The 19,656-nt window shown below is 46.2% G+C and overlaps 1 protein-coding gene across 2 annotated transcripts in view; it reads left to right on the forward strand.

Moving 5' to 3' along the window:
• Positions 1-1,716: 1,716 nt before the first annotated feature.
• LOC119653148 overlaps positions 1,717-19,656 on the forward strand; it is a 240,302-nt gene continuing 222,362 nt past the window's right edge. The window contains exons 1-2 of one of the 2 annotated variants that reach the window (XM_038057688.1): positions 1,717-1,925; positions 2,084-2,126. In XM_038057688.1, the coding sequence (XP_037913616.1) occupies positions 2,101-2,126 (26 nt within the window). In that variant the 5' untranslated portion in view covers positions 1,717-1,925; positions 2,084-2,100. Of the gene's footprint in view, positions 2,127-19,656 lie in introns of both variants that reach the window. The other variant, XM_038057685.1, reaches the window with a different exon arrangement.

Raw genomic sequence — 19,656 nt, forward strand, 5'->3', positions numbered from 1 at the left:
AGCGATCCATCCTAGGGCCGGACCTCTGGAACGCTTCATATGATAGTCTGCCGAGACTCGATATGTCCGAAGAGTCGCGTCTGATCTGTTATGAAGACGACGTTGGGTCACTTGTTGCCGGATGCTGGAAAATTCAAAGTAGTCATCTTGATCTGAAAGAGAATCCCAACCCTGCGTCCCACATCAATCGGCGAGTTGACTATAAAGTCCAAACTAGCGGTTAAATACGTTGGTTTAATGTTCTACTCGAAGATGGGCGCCTTCGAGTAAATCAAAGCAGCAGAGGGCAGGGCTACAGCTGAAGTCTCGGCCTTCAGTCGGCTAATGGTAAATGTTGGGGGGCCTATTCCTACTAGGAGACGTCTCCTTATGGGAGCAACGCAGCCGGCTCTCCTCTATGGCGCGGAGATTAGGGCTCATGCCCTTGACAAGGAGGCGCATCGTAAACGCCTTGCTCAAGTGCTGCAGGGAGGGAGTTTTGCGAGTGGCGTCTGCTTATCGCACTGTCTCAGAATCTGGGGTGATGGTGATCGCCGGAGTGATCCCCTTTGACCTCCTTGTCAAAGAACGTAGAGCTATCTACCGCCGTAAGGGCAAGAACTTAAGAGAGGTGGTTGTCCGTGAAAAACATCAACGCACCCTTACTGAGTGGCAACTCTCTTGGAAAAATGAGCCAAGAGATCGGTGGACTGCGCGCCTCATCGACAATTTAGACCCATGGCTGAACCGAACGCACGGTGAGTTACTTCCTTACCCAAGTTCGCGATCTCCTGATTGTGTGTTCTGCATGTAATGGCGTACGACGCTGAGCAAACCTTTTTCTCTTGCGAAAGGTGGCATGGCTTTCGTCAGCAGCTTTATGCAGACACAGGGAGCTCTCTCCATTGTCAGAGAGGTGCTGAGGAGTGCTGGCAGCTGGAATCGTGTTGTGTATTATGTTCAGGCTATTCTTCTATTCTTATTGCGAAGAAGATTGAATTCGACCGTCAGAGGGACCGGATGGCAAGGGGTTTCCTAAACTAACAACTCCCTTCCCTCCCGTTGCTGAAACAGATTCCCTGACCTGAAGGCTCCCAAAGCCGGGAGAGCGGGAGGACTAGTCGGAAGTAATGTGTCAAACGGTTCCAGGTTCCAGTTCTCTGATGACAGTATTTAGTTGGTGCAAGGATAAGTGGGTTTTCGACTAAAAGTAAGTCGACAACGCTTGGTACTTATAATTGACTTCCTTTTGTGCATCACCTGTCGGTGGAAGGGTACTAAGTATCTTTGGACACAATAATTGAGGGGAAAAGGAAGAGATTAGCCGCAGGGTAGCTGATGCTTGCTTAACCACGGGGTGTGAAGTCCTGTGCTGAACAGGCTTGGCCTAAACGTCTCCGGGTTATTGTCTTAGACACTGCCGGCGGTGTTTTTAACCGGAAGTCTGTCTAAGACAGGAGTCCCTTGTGTCCCTTTGTGCGAAAATCATTTCATCTCCCGAACCAACTATATCCAATCATCATGCTTCGTCTTTATTTTCTTGTTCTATAGCAAAATTGTTGTTATATTATTTTATAATAATGTGTTATCAACGGTATTTGAAGTGTCCTCTCAAATTATACCAGTGATACTACAACTGTGCTGGAAGTGATTTGAGCTGTTTGCTGCTATCCAGTCAATCCTAACCTTTTAGTTAACTATTGTGAATTGTTCCTTTCTTTCCCCATCTGACACTTCATGTCAGCTGTCACCTCGGTTTGCGGTGGAAGTCGTCTGGTTTGTTTTCCGATTCGTGTGCCCGGCAACTTCTCGATGGAGTTTTGATTGAAATTGGAACCAAAGCGATTTCGAAACAAAGCCATTGTTGCCCAGTGAATGGCAATAACCCGGAAGTAGTTGCGCGAGTGCACGTCATCTGTGTTTTTGGACAAACGCGCGATGAAAATGTAAGCACTCCAGAGTTTTGCATGCCAACCGAGAAATAATCGATTTCGAATTTTGCCCAATTCGCGGACTTTCCAATGATTTTACGGCCAGAATTTCTCCGAATTTGGGCTGAGCAAACTTTCGTTGCGGTGCTAATCAAGTATGGATTTACTTTCAGGCTGGAACTCTAGAAATATGCGAGCAGTCACAGAATTTATCAGGTGAGTCAGAACCAGGAGCGTTTTCCGCCTTGCCAAGCTTTTTACCTGCCCCGCAGAATGTTCCGATTTGGCACTAATCCCTGGGCTCGGCCTATCTAATCGCGAACCCGCATGGTGGCCGCTGGCACGATAGACGTTTTTCCATAAATTCCAATCGGATCGAGTTCGATTTTCTCTCATGAAACTGTCGAAAATTGATGTTTATTATTAACGAATGACGTCATGGGGGGCTGGCGCGCGCACGCTGAAATGTTTTTGTTTACGTCGTGATACGGCTTTCGCTCGGGGTTGCCGTGAAGGTTCGAATTTTTTAGAGTCAATTTCGGCCTTCCCGGGAGGTCGAATTGGAATCCAATAGCATTCCATTGAGATAATTGTGTTTAGCAAGTAGAGTTCACGCAACACTTTGGAAATTCTGCAAATTTTGGCAAATGTTTAGCGTCTTTTATATAATAAAATAATAACTGTTGGCTGTTTCGTCATTTTCATTGCAACGGTTCTATATTTGCCTTTCATTACTGATTAAAAACGTATGCAGACGCTTCCGGCGAAGACAGTGGACCTTTGTAAGCCTTTCTGGCTTCCCATATCAATTTAGGTCTGGTTTGGGGTGATGCGAAGCCTGACTGCTAAGGAGATATGGACTTTTGGATGCCCGCTCTTCTTCCGTAGACTCTCTGGCGCACAGCTTTGTTACATACACCTGCGTCTGAAGAACAGTCTTGCCCCTGGCTCCATTCATGTATCCAAACCCATTCTTGATCTTTGTCTTAGATTGGTTCTGAAATGAATGGCAGTAAGTGGATCCCCAGATGTTCCTTATGATTCCAGCCATCCCTAATTCGTACTGTCAACTATGGAACCGTGGCAGTATTTGGGTGAAAGCGAAGCTAGCCGCTGCAGCTAGGGCATATCAGTACCGAAGATGATGCCTGATAAGTCCACAAGTGTTGCAGCCACATACAATATGTCCCGGGGATATCGCTTCTTCATGACAGGAGAGACACGTATCATCTTGGCGAATTCTTACTCTGAACATAGGCCTACAAAACTCCTGCAAGACTTCCTGCTTTTCGACAGGATAAACTTTGAAGTATGTTCGTTTGGTTCTGACGCAAAGGTATGTTTAGCAGCATAGCTTGATCCCAGTTTTTGATAGCAGTATTAGTCAATGCTACTGATAATGCAATTGCTGGTCCTCGTCCGAGCATGCGCGAAATTCAAGCTCCTTTTGCTAAGGCAGAGATTTCACTTGCCTCTTCACCACAATGACCAGAGTAGTTCCACCGTATTTAATCTAGAAATAAAGTTAGATCGGTTTCTACATTCCCGAAGGATTTTTGAAGTGATCAAAGCCCTGCCAAACCCTCAATGAAGCTTGGCTATTGGTATAGATTGCGATGCGCCTGCGATTCAACCGCTCGTCAAGTACACAGTTTGTCCTTATGATCGTATACACTTCAGCCAGAAAACAGTTGCTTATTGTCCTAAGGGAAAACCCACTTGTTCTGGATATAATGCGGCTCAATAAGTAGCGGTGGGCGGGTCACATAACCTGCCTGGGGGGAGGAAGATCCAGCCCGGAAAGTCAGTAAGGACAATAACAATAGAAAAAAAAGACGTATCAGACCCTGTTTCAGATGGGGCGATGGTGTAGGCTGGGACGGCGAACAGCCGGAATGTCTGAAGTTCTTTACTAAGCAAGCTTAGATCGAATACTGGTTATTGCACCGTTGATGACGCTACTATTGTAGATTTTAGTTGTCCCACGAGGTACCGACAAGTTAACAGAGAGAGCTAAGTTTTCTGGTTCTGGGGCATGATGATGTACGTGGGGACGAGAATTGGTCAGGCCTTCGGCCTATGTGTGCCAGCTGTCATTCGGTTTTTGGCCACTGGGCTCTGTGTTGGCAGACTCGTAGGTTAGATAATCCACGTATGTTTCAATACGTTTTGTGACGATACTTGCAAGCACAATTGTGTCGAAGCCTGTCCGAAAAGGCAGGACACGTGTTACAAGTTTAGACGCTAATACCGTTTTTAAATGTGTGTGGATAGGTTAAGGTGTACATTACTTATTATAGACTGTATTTTTTGCCACCATGTGTTTTGTTATTAAGTCATCTTATATTAGTTTTTGTGATAATAAGACCCAGAGTTAAGTGAGTTGTTTAATCTGGAATCAGTATGTGCTAGTTTGTACTGCTCATTCACATTGACCTTAACCAGGCAGATGAAAGAGGGGATATATGGAATGGGTGGAATGAACGAGGAAGGTTACCTTGGATATTTAATACCTTGTGGCTTGCGATATTCACATTTTCTTACAAAAGGCAAGTTAAAAGAGATATGAAATAAAACGTGAGAGGGGACGCATAGTCCTAAAGCTTGATTCTTGATTCTTTTAAGAAGTTGATCAACCCTTCCATCTGGAGTTGGTTTCCTTCTTTTAAAAAAAGAGTTGAAAGATTCTTTCCACTTGAATTTGTTCTTTGTTATTGTTGTTTCACTGTCTCCTACACTCAAAAATGAGGTGGTCTATTGTTTCCTCACGCCACACTTTAGACAATTGTCATTGTTGATTTTGCCAGACTTCCGAAGAAAAGGTTTGCTCTACACACCATTTGAGTAAAGCCGTTGTAATTTTTCACAATTGCTACACTATTTGTTGAGATGAAAGCTGGAATTTTAATGGCAGTTGCTTTTTAATCTGGACGTTGCCTGCTATTCATCTTGCCAGTCCTTCTTAATTTTATTCTGCACCATCCATAGTACACCCTCAGCTACAAATGATGAAAACATGGCTGATTAGGGCTGCCTTTGCTGCTAAGTGCGCCATTTTGTTCAACACGATTTCACTTTTAGCTGGGCATCAAACTATTTTGATTTCCTCGAAGTTAGAATTCGCTATTGCGTGAACTTTTTCCCAGACAATGGGATGTCTTTGGTACGCTTTTTGGAAGTTTGTGATTATTGCTATTTTCTTTTTTTATCTTTCCTTTGCCATTTTCGTGACCATCTTTATCCCATTCAGTTCAGCAGAGAGGACCGTCATTGCTTGCATCTTGTAACCAGCTTTGATTTGAGGGAGGTCAGAGACTATCGCACAGCTGGAGGCCAGAGCCGACGATGCCGCATCAGTTGCATATAGGGCGAAACCTCTGTTCCTGAGTGCAGTTCAACTGCGACGCCACAATTGTGGCTATTCTGTTATGCAGGTATTTGGGCATCAAGAGTGTGGAGGCAGCAAGTTAATGAAGCACTGGTCTCAGAATGGTCCTAAAAGGTTTTACGCCTCTCTTAGGTTTTAATCCACATGAGAAACTTCTGGCAAAATTTTCTGCCCTCGAAACCTGTTTCACTCTGATTATTGGTGTGATATTTCAGGGATAAGGATATCGTAATTGTCTGCACGGACTGATGTACCAAAATTTTACATGGTTTGCCATTATTTCTTCTAAATCCAACGACGCTAGACTTATCTCTGTTCACCGTTGATAATGATGCACAGCTCACTTCTTGTTTCTATTCAAAAGGTCGACTTCTGCTCTAGAACTCTTTTATGAGTCATCGGTGTAGAAGACATCAGTACATTCTGCCACGCATTATGCTGGTTCATCCTTGTTTTCTCTACGTTTCAGGATATCTTCATACCTTCTACCAAACAGTTGTATGGGGATCCGAAAATCGGAAGACATTGCGAAAACTGAATTCATGGATTCAGTTCCCTCAATAACTCTGCCCTTTCAATGTCCGCCGACATCCCTATCGCGTACTCGCTTTTTAGAGTTGCTTCCTCAAACTTAGAAACCAAAGAATGAAGAACAGATTCTCAAGACTTCCCACGCTGGTAAACGTGTTGGTTTTCATTTAGGAAATATGACGCTCAGACAGTAATTCCAGACATTTATGTGAAAATGATGTTATACTGATTTGTCTGAAGTTCTTTAGACTTGAATAGTCATTCTTCCCAGACTTAGGTATGAAGACTACTTTAACCCTCTGCCAAGAGGTAGGCACGTACTCCAAGCAAGGCATCTTCGCGAGATATTTTTTAAACGTTGCTGTAAGTGCTCTATGCTTTCCTTTAGCATCGCTGAATAGATGCCGTCTATGGCAGGTGCCTTGAAGTGTCCAGAAGATAGTACAACAGCTCTCGTCTTTCCATTGGTAACAAATGTTCTCGCAATATCACAAATCCCCCTGCAATTCTTTCATGTTGAAAGGTTTGCAGATACTGCCAATTCTCTCTCTCTCACTTCCGAGTGGTGTTTTTCCAAGAGAGTCTATATGGAGTTCGTGAAGTTTCCATCCGGTTTTCTAAGAGAGTCCAACTTGGCCTTATCTGTTTTCAGGACTCTGCATAACTTTGAAGTCTCTCTTCTTGCCCTCCAGTTTCCCACAGTATGCTTGCATGTTTTACGCGTCTCTTATATTCACGCTGGGAGTTCATTGAACTTTGTCCAATCCGTTTTCCTAGGATACCGTCTTTGTGTTGTAATTCTAAGTAACAGTGATCTGACAGCGAGACTTCATCCAGCGCCCGCCAGGTTATAATCAACTCTAAAAAACTTTGTAGTACAGATTGTTAGGTGAGTTACTTCACTTCTTCTAATTGCTGCTAATTTTGACATCAGGGCGCTCTTGATCTCGAGGATCCCTCATCGACAAAAATCCTAGTCCCTTTTACTGATCCAATATCACAGATTATATATAAGAGAAATTCTGCAACTTTGTCAGACTTAGTAGATAGGAAAACGCTTTGGCATGCTGCAGGTTGATTCGACTAACCTGTTTCGTATTTGCTGGACTCTGCCCTCTTGCAGCCCAGCCTTAGTAGTTTAGCTGGCTCTTCTAGTGCCAGTAATTGTGTAATGCAGATACGCGCGTTGAAATCAAAACACACTCAAACAAGGCAAAGGTTTCTCTGTATTTCGGGCGATTGTAATTAAATTTACCTTCGAGCTTACTCTTTATAATATATATTTGAAATACAAATTTTACTTTAAGATGATATGTTTGGTTACAAGACAACTGTACAAATGAAAATGAAACGTAAAAATGAAGGTGACCGACTTAGTCAGCGGTTGGCAACTTAATCATCAAAACGTTAGAGGCAGAAGAAAGTCTCGCTTCATCTGTTTCTTTTCTGCCCCCAACTCATGGCACACTTTTCTCGCCGGTCCCCCACTCCCGTGGCGTGTTCCGCAAAGTGGACAGATCCGCGCCATCTATTCGTTCGCATTCGCAATCCTGCCGCGCCACATCACTCCGCCCCCAGATGAAACCTAGGGGTTTCGGCGACTGATCCCGGAACTTCGTTCGCCGTCAATCCACAAAACGGACACGACGCCGTTTCGGGGCGGACACGGGTTTCAGCCTGGACAGAGAGACCGCCTTTTTGTGACCACCGATCTCGAGCTGGAAGAAATGCTCTCCCCTCTCGAGAACGCGGTACGGGCCCTCATATGGAGGCTGCAGCGGCTTCCGGACGGCATCCGTCCTGATCAGCACGTGGGTGCATGTGTCCAGTTCCTTGGGCGAACAAGCAGGTATGGACGAGTGTCGAATCGGTGGTGGCGCTTTGATGCGTCGGAGATTGTCCCTCAGCAGACGCACCAACCCCGACTCCGTGAGACCCGATCTCTTGTCGAAGACCGGATCGCTTGGGAGTCTTGGGTTCTCCCCGTATATCAGCTCCGCGGGGCTGGCAGCAAATTCCTCTCGGCGGGTTGTACGAAGGCCGAGTAGGACGAGAGGCAAGACTTGAGTCCAGGACGGGTCGTCGCGTGCCATAATGGCGGCTTTCAGCGTCCGGTGCCAACGTTCTAGCATCCCATTGGACTGCGGGTGGTATGCAGTAGTCCGCTGGCGTTTAAAACCCAGGAGTTTGCCTAACTCGGAGAAAAGGGTGGACTCAAATTGCATTCCCTGGTCAGTGATGATCACTGCAGGGACGCCAAAGCGAGGTATCCACTCTCGGTAGAGGGCTTCGGCACAAGATTGCGCCGTAATGTCCTTCAGAGGTATTGCCTCAGGCCACCGCGTGAACCTGTCGATGATTGTGAGGCAATACTTGTAACCGTGCGAGTCTCGCAAAGGCCCTATTATGTCGAGGTGTATGGTGTGGAAACGCTTGGTAGTGCGGGGGAATGAGCCCACTTCTTTCCTTACATGCCTGGAGACTTTACACTTCTGACATGCGATGCACTCTCTGGCCCAGGAATTGATATCCTTATTCATGGAGGGCCAGAAGTATTTTCCGGTGACTAACCGGTTTGTTGTCCTGATGCCGGGATGCGCCAAGTCGTGAACTGCATGGAACACTTCCTTGCGAAATGTGGCCGGAATGTATGGCCGAGGTCCCTTTTCCGAGTCTTCGCAGCAGAGCGAGAGGTTTGAGCCGAAGATGGGCAACTCCCGAAATTTGTATTTGGGGTTGGACTTGAGGCTCTGAAGTGCTGCGTCATCCACCTGCGCCTTGGCAATAGCCGAGAAATCGAGTGAGGCGGGGATGTTAACTTCGGAGACACGAGACAAAGCGTCAGCAACTATGTTGTCCTTGCCGGACACGTGCTGGATGTCTGACGTAAACTGGCTTATAAAGCTCAGATGACGAAGCTGACGAGGGGACGCTTTGTCGGGCTTCTGTTTCAAAGCATACGTGAGAGGCTTATGGTCCGTGAACACTGTGAACGGCCTGCCTTCTAGGGAGAAACGGAAGTATTTGATGGACAGGTATGCGGCGAGCAGTTCGCGATCGTAGGTGCTGTAGTTCCGTTGAGCGGGATTCAACTGCTTCGAGAAGAAGCTCAACGGCTGCCAAACTTGGTCCACCTTTTGGTGAAGGGCAGCACCTACTGCGATGTCAGATGCATCAACAAAAACGGCTAGGGGTGCATCTTGCAGAGGGAATGCCAAGAGTGTAGCGTCGGCCAATTGTTGACGGGATTTGTCAAACGCGCAGATAGCCTCTTCAGACCACACGATCTCTCGTGTGTCCTTAGTTTTGGGGCCAGACAAGTACGCGTTCAAAATGGACTGGTGATGGGCGGCCTTGGGCAGGAAACGACGGTAGAAGTTCAGCATGCCCAAGAACCTCCTCAACTCCCTCACTGTCTTTGGACGCGGGAAGCTTGTTATCGCTTGCACCTTGTCTGGGTCGGGCTGTATTCCTTCAGGGGAAATGAAATGGCCGAGGAATCTCACTTGTTTTTGGAGAAATTTGCATTTCTCAACGTTTAGGACTAAACCGGCCTCAAGGAGACGTTGAAAAATGCACTCGAGATGGGCTAAGTGCTCAGACTCAGTGGAAGAAGCGACCAAAACATCATCCAAATATACGAAACAGAACTCGAGGTTTCGCAGGACTGAGTGAATGAACCTTTGAAAGGTTTGCGCCGCGTTGCACAATCCGAAAGTCATCCGGGTGAACTCGAAGAGTCCAAAGGGTGTGCATATTGCCGTCTTTGGAATGTCTTCAGGAGCTACTGGAATTTGGTGATAAGCCTTGGTTAAGTCCAAGGTCGAAAAGATGCGGCAATTCGCGAGGTGATGCGCAAAGTCGTGGATGAGTGGAATTGGATATCGGTCAGGAACAGTCTGTGCATTTAGCCTTCTATAATCCCCACAAGGGCGCCATTCGCCGTTTGGTTTAGGGACCATATGCAGTGGGGAAGACCAACAGCTGTTTGAGGGCCTGCAGATACCCTGTTGAACGAGTTATTCAAACTCTTTCCGTGCAATAGCCAGTTTCTGAGATGGTAGAGGACGCACCTTTGAGAAAATCGGGGAACCAGTAGTATTTATGTGGTGCTGCACATCGTGCTTTACTGGTTTCGAGAGACTACACTCGGTAGTTATCTGGCTGAACTTTTGGAGGAGTGTCCGAACACGAGAGTCGGAGATGTCTTCCAAAAGAACGGAAAGGTTATTGTCAGCGTGAGATACCATTTGGCCCGACGAATTTAGTTTGGTTGTGGGGTCTATAAGGGACTTATTTTGCAAGTCCACCAGCAACCCATAGTGACACAAGAAGTCTGCGCCTAATATGGGGAAGCTGACATCTGCCAGGATGAAACGCCACGGAAACGTCCTACGCAAGCCAAGACTCACGTCCACTTGCCTGTACCCGTAAGTATTGATGCGGGAGGAATTTGCTGCCGCCAGTTTGAGGGGTTGTGGAAATAGTCGATGATGCTGGGGTACGGGAAGAACCGAAACCTCCGCACCCGTGTCGACGAGGTAGTTGCGCCTGCTGAGGGGGTCGAAAATAGTTAGGCGACGTGGCGCTGCGTTCTGGGTGGCCGTCGCCAAGACCCCCCGCGGACCTAGTTTTTTGCGGTAGGAGCGAATTTGCAAGGTAGCGTACATCTTGTCGCTTTATCTCCGAACTTACGATGATACCAGCAAATACCTTGGTCCGCAGGTTGTCTTGACGACCTGCTACCCGAACGCCCTTTTCGTGTGGCAGATCGTGAGCGAGCTCGCGACCTGGTACTCGAACGCTGAGCGTCCAACGTCGCCCGCATCTCGGCCACGCTGGCAGTTAAGGCCGCGATCTCGCGCCGTAAGTCGCTGACCTCATCCGACGGCGGTTGCACGGCCGCAATGGTTGGGCGAACGTACACCTCCTGTACCTGGTCGGCCGTCGCTGCCAGTTCCTCCAAGGAACCGGAGACGCAGGCTAGGATCGCCTGGGTGCCCTCCGGGAGCCGGCGCAGCCAGAGCGACTTAATCAGATCGTCGTCGATCTTGCTCCCACCCAATTGCCTCATTTCACGAAGCAATTGGCTGGGAGTTCGATCACCCAACGTTAAACCCGCCAGCAAGTGATCTAACTTTGCCGACTCGCTTGCCGACAGGCGCCTGATCAACTCGCTCTTGAGTTGAGAGTACGATGCCGACTTCACTACGTCGGACACCAGAAGTATGGACTCTTCGTCCAGGCCGACCACCGCGTGGTTGAAACGGGTCGCGTCCGATGTGATGCCGGACATTTGGAACTGTGCTTCCAAATGCACGAACCACAGCTCGGGGTTCCGCCGCCAAAACGGAGGAACGCGTACGGCGAGGGCGGTCACCTGTGGGTCCGATGGGCCTGCCGCGTCTTTATTGTCAAACGACATTTTTCTTACCGAGAAGTACGAGATTGAGATGCAAACGCGGTGAGTTTATACTGAAACGCGGTGAACTTTACACCGACACGGCAGGCGGCTCCCACAAATGCACGCTCGAAACGAGAAAAACAACAACCGAAGCGGACGCTCTCCAGCGCAGACCAAAAACACCAAGGAAATGTAGAACCGGCGAGAAAAGACTTCAATGCCGTCTCTTGCGGCGATTTTACTTTTATTATACTATATGTAAACAAAATAACTCGAAGAGAGAAAAAAAAAAATGATAATGCAAATAATGACAATAAATACTTAAACTTGAAATTTCCCTCTAAACGTGCGATGGATTCTTGACGGCGGCTCCGGTTACCTGCGGCGACGTCGTCCAAGTGAGCTGGTTGTCGTTGTGATTGCTGATGTTGCGACTGCTGCTGCCGTTGTTGTAAATTCTGTTGGAATTGCTGCTGAGTCGGTTGCTGTTGTGAGTTCTGCTGGTGCTGTTGCTGCAACTGCCACTGTTCAATTCGTTGCTGTAGATTTTACCACTGCTGTGCCGGGTTTTGTTGTTACTGTTGCAAATGACGTTGAATTGCTTGCTACTTTGGCGTTAGCTTTTCTTCGCTCGGCTCTAACTGGGCGCGTTGGTTGCCGTGTTATCACGTCGGGGTCACCACTTTAGCTGGCTCTTCTAGTGCCAGTAATTGTGTAATGCAGATACGCGCGTTGAAATCAAAACACACTCAAACAAGGCAAAGGTTTCTCTGTATTTCGGGCGATTGTAATTAAATTTACCTTCGAGCTTACTCTTTATAATATATATTTGAAATACAAATTTTACTTTAAGATGATATGTTTGGTTACAAGACAACTGTACAAATGAAAATGAAACGTAAAAATGAAGGTGACCGACTTAGTCAGCGGTTGGCAACTTAATCATCAAAACGTTAGAGGCAGAAGAAAGTCTCGCTTCATCTGTTTCTTTTCTGCCCCCAACTCATGGCACACTTTTCTCGCCGGTCCCCCACTCCCGTGGCGTGTTCCGCAAAGTGGACAGATCCGCGCCATCTATTCGTTCGCATTCGCAACATTCGAAATAAATTTCGAATGCCGCGAATCCTGCCGCGCCACAGTACCTTCGTCTATTGGTGTTCGGTCAACCAGCTGAGTCTGAATGTCAGCAAATCTTCTTCACTTAAACCCTTCCCACACTCTCTTCGCGGACAACCCTTTTCCCTAGTGATGTCCTTTCAAGACCCCAGCTCTGATCTTCGATGACAAACTTCACTTCAGTTCCCATTTCATTGACATCATCAATCGAGCTCCAAAGTGTCTGGTTTTCTCCTGCGTTTTTCCACCGCCTTCCGCAACCGTGACTGTCGCGCTCTTGTAGAAAGTAAATTTACCCGGACCCTTTTTTCAAAAAGAATCTTCTCCGTGTGGACTATTTGTCACGGCTCCTCACTCTCAATCTCCCTTTCCTGCAGCAATGCCAATCTTCCTTCATATGTGTGTCTTTTTCAAACTCTGTAATTGCCTGATGGACTACACTACCAACTCCGATATTATTTTCCGCATCGCCTCTCGTAGTACACGTAGTGTGGAGCGGTTGTCTGGTGGCGTTTAAAACCGATTAGTTTGCCCAACTCTGAGAAAAAGGAGAATTCAAACGGTAATGCCTGGTCGGTGATTATAATTGCCGGCACTCTAAAGTGTGGAATCAATTCTGGACAGAGGGCCTCTCCACAAGATTGTGCAGTAATGGATTTCAGAAGTATTGCTTCAGACCACCGCGTGTACCTATCGATGATTGTGAGGCGATACCTGTCTCGCTTGGCCCTTTGCGAGATTCGCACGGTTAATATCTACGTGGATTGTGTGAAAACGCTTGGTGGATCGAGGGTACACTCCTACCTCTTTCTTCACATAGTTTTGTACTTCTGGCATGCGATGCACTGTCTGGCACAAGAATTAATGTCCTTGTTCATGGACGGCCAGAAATACTTCGTGGTGACTAACCGATTCGGTGCGCCAGATTGTGAACGGCGTGAAATAATTGCAACTATGATCGTGGTGCTGTTTGGAGAAGATGCCCAACGGCTGCCAGATTTGATTCACTTTTTAGTGAAGAGTAGCACCTACGGCAATGTCTAAGGTATCGACGAATACGGCTGAGGGTGCATCTTGCTGGGGGAATGCCAGAAGTGCAGCATCCACCAGCTGTTTCTTGCTGGTCTCAAATACCTGGACAGCTTCGATTCGTTGAATTTTTGAAAGTTTTGCGCCGCCATATTGCGATTTTCGGAATATCTTTGTCAGCTTCAGGGATCTGATGGTATGCCTTGACTAAGTCCGAGGTCGAGAAAATACTGCACTTCGCAATCGAGTGCGCAAAATCGTGGATGAGTGGTATGGACTATCGGTCTGGAATCGTCTGAGCATTTATACGTTTGTAGTCGTCACAAGGTCTCCATTCGCCAATGGATTTAGAGACCATGTGAAGTGACTAAGACCAACAACTGTTTGAAGGTCTGCAAATCCCCGTTTAAAAAGTTCTTCAAACTCTTTCCGGTTTCCGGGCATCTGCGAGCTGCTGCGGCGGTAATGGACGCACCTTAGAGAAAAATGTGGAGTCAGTAATATTGATGTGGTACTGAACATCATGTTCAAGGGGCTTAGAGGCACTTGGTGGTGCTGCGGTATTTTTGAAGAAGTGCGCGATGGAAAGAGTGATGTGTGGATGAGATTTTTCCTGATGACTTAAGGGAAGCTGTAGGCTCAATGAGGGTTACCTATTATGTATATCCACTACCAAACTATAGTGGCACAGAAAATCTGCGCCTAAGATGAATATATTGATATCCGCGATTGTGAAGCACCAGAAAAACGTTCGTCGAAGTCTTAAAGTCAAGTCTACCTGCCTGTAGCCATACGTGCGGATCGACGAACAATTTGCTGCCGCAAATTTCAATGATTGCGGTATTAAATTATTATGCCGAGATACGGGAAGAACCGAAACTTCAGCGTCTGTAACAGGTAGTTGCGCTGGCTCAAGGGATCGTAGATTGTGAGGCGACGTGGTATTGCATTTCGGGTAGCAGTCCCGGCAAGTCTGATTTGTTTGATGAGAAATTGCAGGGGCTGCTACATTTTATAGTCTTTTCAGCGAACGTACGATGGTATCAGCATGCCCTCGTACTTGCCGAAGGTTTCGACGTCGTACTAACCGATCGTCCATTTCGGGAGGCGGATCTAGACCTTGATCTAGTTCTTCTCCCCGAACGCAAAGCATCGGCGGCCTCTGCCGATTCAGAGAAGATGGCTATTAATGCTGCTACCATCTGCTGCAGCTGGCCATATGGCTTGAGTTGATGCGAGACACCTCACCAACCATCGATCGCACGTGGATCTCATGGATTTTGCCCGCGATAATGGCTAACGTATCCAGAGACCCCGAATCCGCACACATCAGGATGGCCAGTTCAGTTCGGTGCCGACTTTGTCACCATCCAACTGCTTCATTTCATGCAGCAGTTGGCTTGGCGCACGGGCATTATCACTGTCAGTAAGTGGTTAAATTTAGCCCTCTCACTTACTGACAGGCATTTTACAAGATGCTCTTTTAATTGCTTATAAGAGCAGTCCTCGAGGAAGTCGAAGACAATCCGACCAGCGCGTAATTCAAACAAACGGTATTCGCTGTGACGCCAGCTAAGTGAATTGGGCCTCGAGTTGGAGGAACCATGCTGTCAGGCTCCTGCGCCAAAACGGCGGCACCCGTACGGCCGCGATAGTCACTGAGGAGATCGTTAACGAAAATGAGCAACCCCAGAGAGAAACCATGCAAGTGGAATGAGCGGAGTTCGAGACAGAAGGAAGCAAAAGAGCGGAGGAGAAGGAAAAACAGTCCCGCGTCGTCCCATGCGGTGTTCTTTCTGATATTTGTTTGATTTTTTTCTTAAGATTACAATACATTTAACTAATCGAATAATAATAATAAATATGAAATCAAGATTGCCAATGGAAGGCGAACCGCGTCCAATTGGCGGACGCCCTGAATATCCTGCGGCTTCGGGTGAAGTTGGCTTCCATTCGGGGGAAGTGGTAACTTGATGTTATCGTTTAGTGCTGACAGACACTTGCTGTGAAGTTGAGTTGAGCTTGTAGAAAGGTCGATGCAAGCGTTGGCGTGATTCCTCGTCGGCTTCCCTTCAATTCCAGAAAAGTTTCGCAATGTCAAGGCAAAACTAATTTGGACGATGTGTGAGGTGGAAAATTGGGCATCCAAATAAGGTGTTGTGGCTTATCAAGTTCGATTTTTAATTCCACAAAGTGCATTGAGTGCTTGAGTGTTTTATGCAGGTACCTGTCGTGGAGACTTAATCCTACGGCCTTCTTAAGACACGGATTGATTTTGTGACCACAATCAGAGTCCCGCTGTGACAAGCAACAACGGTACCAGTCTATACCAAGTGCATGGTTTAGCAGTATGAAGGTGGATGCAAGACCTACTTAAATCTCTACCGAACTAAGGAGTACGGCACCCGTGTTGAAAAGCAACACCACGCCGAGGCCCGAAGGTCTCTTCTCGCTTGAGCATAACCACAACCCCCATGAAGCTCCCACTAGGGGGTCAACCGCAAACAACCGAGCTGTACTCACATACGACGGGAGTTCACCCGAAGTATGAGAGTCCACGGGCTACCCCGGTTCCCATGGCACCAGTATACCCCAGGTAAAGTTTCGTGACTAAATGCCACTTCAGATGAGTTCCCGTCCAGACTCGGGTCTGATCGCCCTGATTAGGCCTTTGGAGCATTCGCCTACTGTATCACGACCTGCAAGCCAAATGAATACAGCATCTCCCGGTGCCACCACTATGGAGGTTCTCCTCGGCCACTTGGTTTTGGTTCAGCCGATAGGGTTGCCGCCCCGTCTTCCTCACTGCCACCTCTGAGCATCTCCACAAAGTACAGTGAAGTCCTCGGTGTTTAATGTAGGTACCTGTCTTGAGACTTAATCCTACGGTCCTCTGCAGGCACGGATTGATTTTGTGACCACAATCAGAGCCCCGTTAGACAAGCAGAACGGTACCAGTCTATGTCAAGTGCATGGCTTGGCATTCATACTGGTGGATGCGAGCATCACCTAAATCTCTACCGAACTATGGAGTACGGCACCCGTGTTGATACGCAACACCACGTCGAGGCCCGAAGGTCTCTTCTCGCTTGAGCACAACCACAGCCCCCATGAAACTCCCACAGGGGGGGGCAACCGCAACCAACCGAGCTGTACTCAGATACGACAGGAATTCTCCTGAAGTAGAAGAGTACAGGGGCTACCTCGGTTCCCATGGTACCAGTATACTCCTGGGAAGGTTTCGTGACCGAAGCCACTTCACTTCGCCTACTGCATCACGGCCGGCAAGCCAATGCGATACAGCGGTTCCCGGTGTCACCACGTGCAGGTTCTCCTCGGCCACTTGGTTTTGGTTCAGCCGACAGGGTTGCCGCCCCGTCTTCCTTCCCGCCACCTCAGAGCACCTCCACAAAATACAGATGCAGCGTCTGGTACGGTGAAGTCTGCAGTGCAGATCCCCTCGGATTACACTTAACGACACTTTTGCTCTTCCCGGTTTGATCGCCTTTTGCATTTTCACGGAATTCAGGAGCTCAGCTTACATTGCTACCAACTGTTTGCTTGCGTCCTAAACATCACTTCGCGCGGTACCTATGTCGCCTCTGGTTTGTCTTAGCATTGTTCGCAGGAAATTAGGATTGTTGTGTCACGAACACGAAAATTTTCACACCATACACCAAATTTTCAGGCGAGGGCAATTGCTAGGGCGAAAAAAAAATATCCTCGGAAAATTTCTATCACAAAAAGCGATCGATCGGAAAAATCTGTTTCATTTTAATTAATCTTTAATTCCCACGAGGTCACTAATTGTAATTTAAACACTTTTTAAAGTTTTGTGTGGTACAAAACTTTATTAAAATTGATTCAATGTCTGTCTGTCTGTCTGTCACACAAGATTTAGTCGGAAACGGATTATCACGAAATGTGGTGAGAATACTATCACTATCTAAATCTGGTTTTTACGGTCACTTCCATAATGTGTATAGTAGAAATTCCGAAGGAACAAATTCATTGTAATCCTATTTAATCGCTAATTACGATAAATCCCACAAGTTGCATTTCGGTTGGTATAAATATAATACAAGCACGTTTCAGATATTTATATCAGCTGACGTCATAATAACAAATCTTTTCCAAAAAGTGATGACATACTACCACAAAACTCCATATTTGCCTCATATTTTTCATTTTTTTTCGTTTTATAACTAACTTGAATGTCGACCCGCGTGGGATGCATTCGATTATTATAATTCGGTGAGATTGCAGAAATGAAGATAAATTGTCCGGTTCGGTTAGTATTTCATTATTTAAATAAATTATTTAGTGAATATGTTGGGAGGTGCTTTCTTCCTGACAGGCTTCGGTGGAACCAGTTTCAATCATTGTTCAAATGAGCGCGGTAAAAGCAACTGACCTTGCGGTAATCTTTCCAGCGATGACATACGTTCTATCGGTCACGTTATGGTTACGAAAATATTGTCTTATTCATTATAGCAAATTATTTATGAACTTTATTGTCAACGACGGAATTTTCGTGAGTATCCTACAATTAAAACGATGATTACCATTAAAAAGATCGTTTTCAAAGGAAACATTTATTGAATTTTGAGTCCTATGTCTGAATAAAATTTTAGATTGTTTAGCAAGTATAAGAAAACAGGATCTATTCCGAAATAAATTCTATTTTAGAATTAAAAATGTAAATTCGGACCCCCGAATTTAAAATTGAATGGGGCCTCATCAAGCACTAAAATATTTTGCCATTCATCCTTTCCACACTTTTCGTGCCTATCCAGATTCAAACTAAAAACTTGGAAAGTGATTCTACAAATTTGCCTGAAAAATTATGCTAATTACCACCATAAAATGTTTATATTGCGGCTGACTCAGAGACCTAGAGATATGCTGGAAAAATCTCATCGTTTGACCGGCATTCTCTGTTTGCTGAATCATAAGAAGATACTGCGAAATGTTTTAAGTGTTAACGCAAATTATTGTAGTTTTCTTGATAAAGATCAAAGCGGAATCCAAGTGACCAAGCAGATAATTTTCGCACGGGTGTGGTCTAGTCATAAGTGTTAAGTATATTATGCAGAAAATATGTGTTAGGCATCAGATTGTAGAGTTTAAAAATATTGTTCCTATTAAAAGTAAGAACTCCAAGTGTGGTATCAAATGCATTGACTTTGGAGCTATCGAAATTTTTGTTGTTGAATAAAACTACTGTTCATCTTTTAGATGCTTAAAGTATAAATTTTATCTCCCAGTAGTTAGTAGTCTCGTAAAGTTTAGTGTCCACAATATAGAGCTGTGTGCAGGGCGTGGAATGTCCAGTATAAACTTGTCCATAACAGAATCGAAGAGGAGTGCGGAGGGAGCGATACTTCTGACGGTGTTTCTCCACGAGTAACCGCCCAGCATGTATTGTGCCACTAGCTCCATAGTTCTTGACAAATCTGGCCTGGTTGACGGTTATTCAGGTAGAGAATTCAGGTAACCGAATATCAAGGTTATTGTAAAGATCTTTTTGTAATGGACCGCTCGGATAACAGCGATCACTTTCTTCGCTTCCCACTGATCAATAGCTAAATTTACCAGAAAAGTAGTAAATATATAAATTGACACGTTTTGATCACATCCGAAATGAGGATATCCGCGATCGTTATGGGGTTGCACCGATCGTTGAAAAGTTGCGAGAGAGGCGTCTTCGATGGTATGGTCGCGCAATTCGTGCTAACGAGAATTCACTTGCCAAGATTGGTGTGAACATCGAAGTCGATGGTAAAAGACCAAAAGGCAGGCCTAAACAACGGTGGCTTGATACGCTGGATGGGGATTTAAAAGCCTCGAGATTGCACCCAGATCAGGCATTCGATAGAGCCAAATGGCGAAACCGATTACGACGAGGCTTGTGAACGGGACAACGGCTGAATAAAAAGAAGAAGAAGACTAGTGTTTTATCAATGAGAAACTTATGATAGAGGCGTTTCTTTTGACTGGCCTTCATGTGGAGATCATCATTCTAGAGCCAAGTGGGTGAATCGCTTAACACCTTGAGGTTTGCACAGATTCCTTTGTAGATGGAGGTTTTATTTTGCTTCCACGTTTCTCGATTTTCGGAACGGGGGTAATCGGGTAAGGGAGACCGCTTTTTCTTCTTTCTCACGAATCGGCACCATTTAATTTGGGGCGGACCAGTGCATTCCTAACGCGATTGTCTTACAGTCCAGTCCTATAAGGATATAGTCGACTCGCCGTTTTACTATTTTTACTATAAA

This window comes from Hermetia illucens, chromosome 3 (genome assembly GCF_905115235.1).
Source record: "Hermetia illucens chromosome 3, iHerIll2.2.curated.20191125, whole genome shotgun sequence".
Taxonomy (NCBI): domain Eukaryota; kingdom Metazoa; phylum Arthropoda; class Insecta; order Diptera; family Stratiomyidae; genus Hermetia; species Hermetia illucens.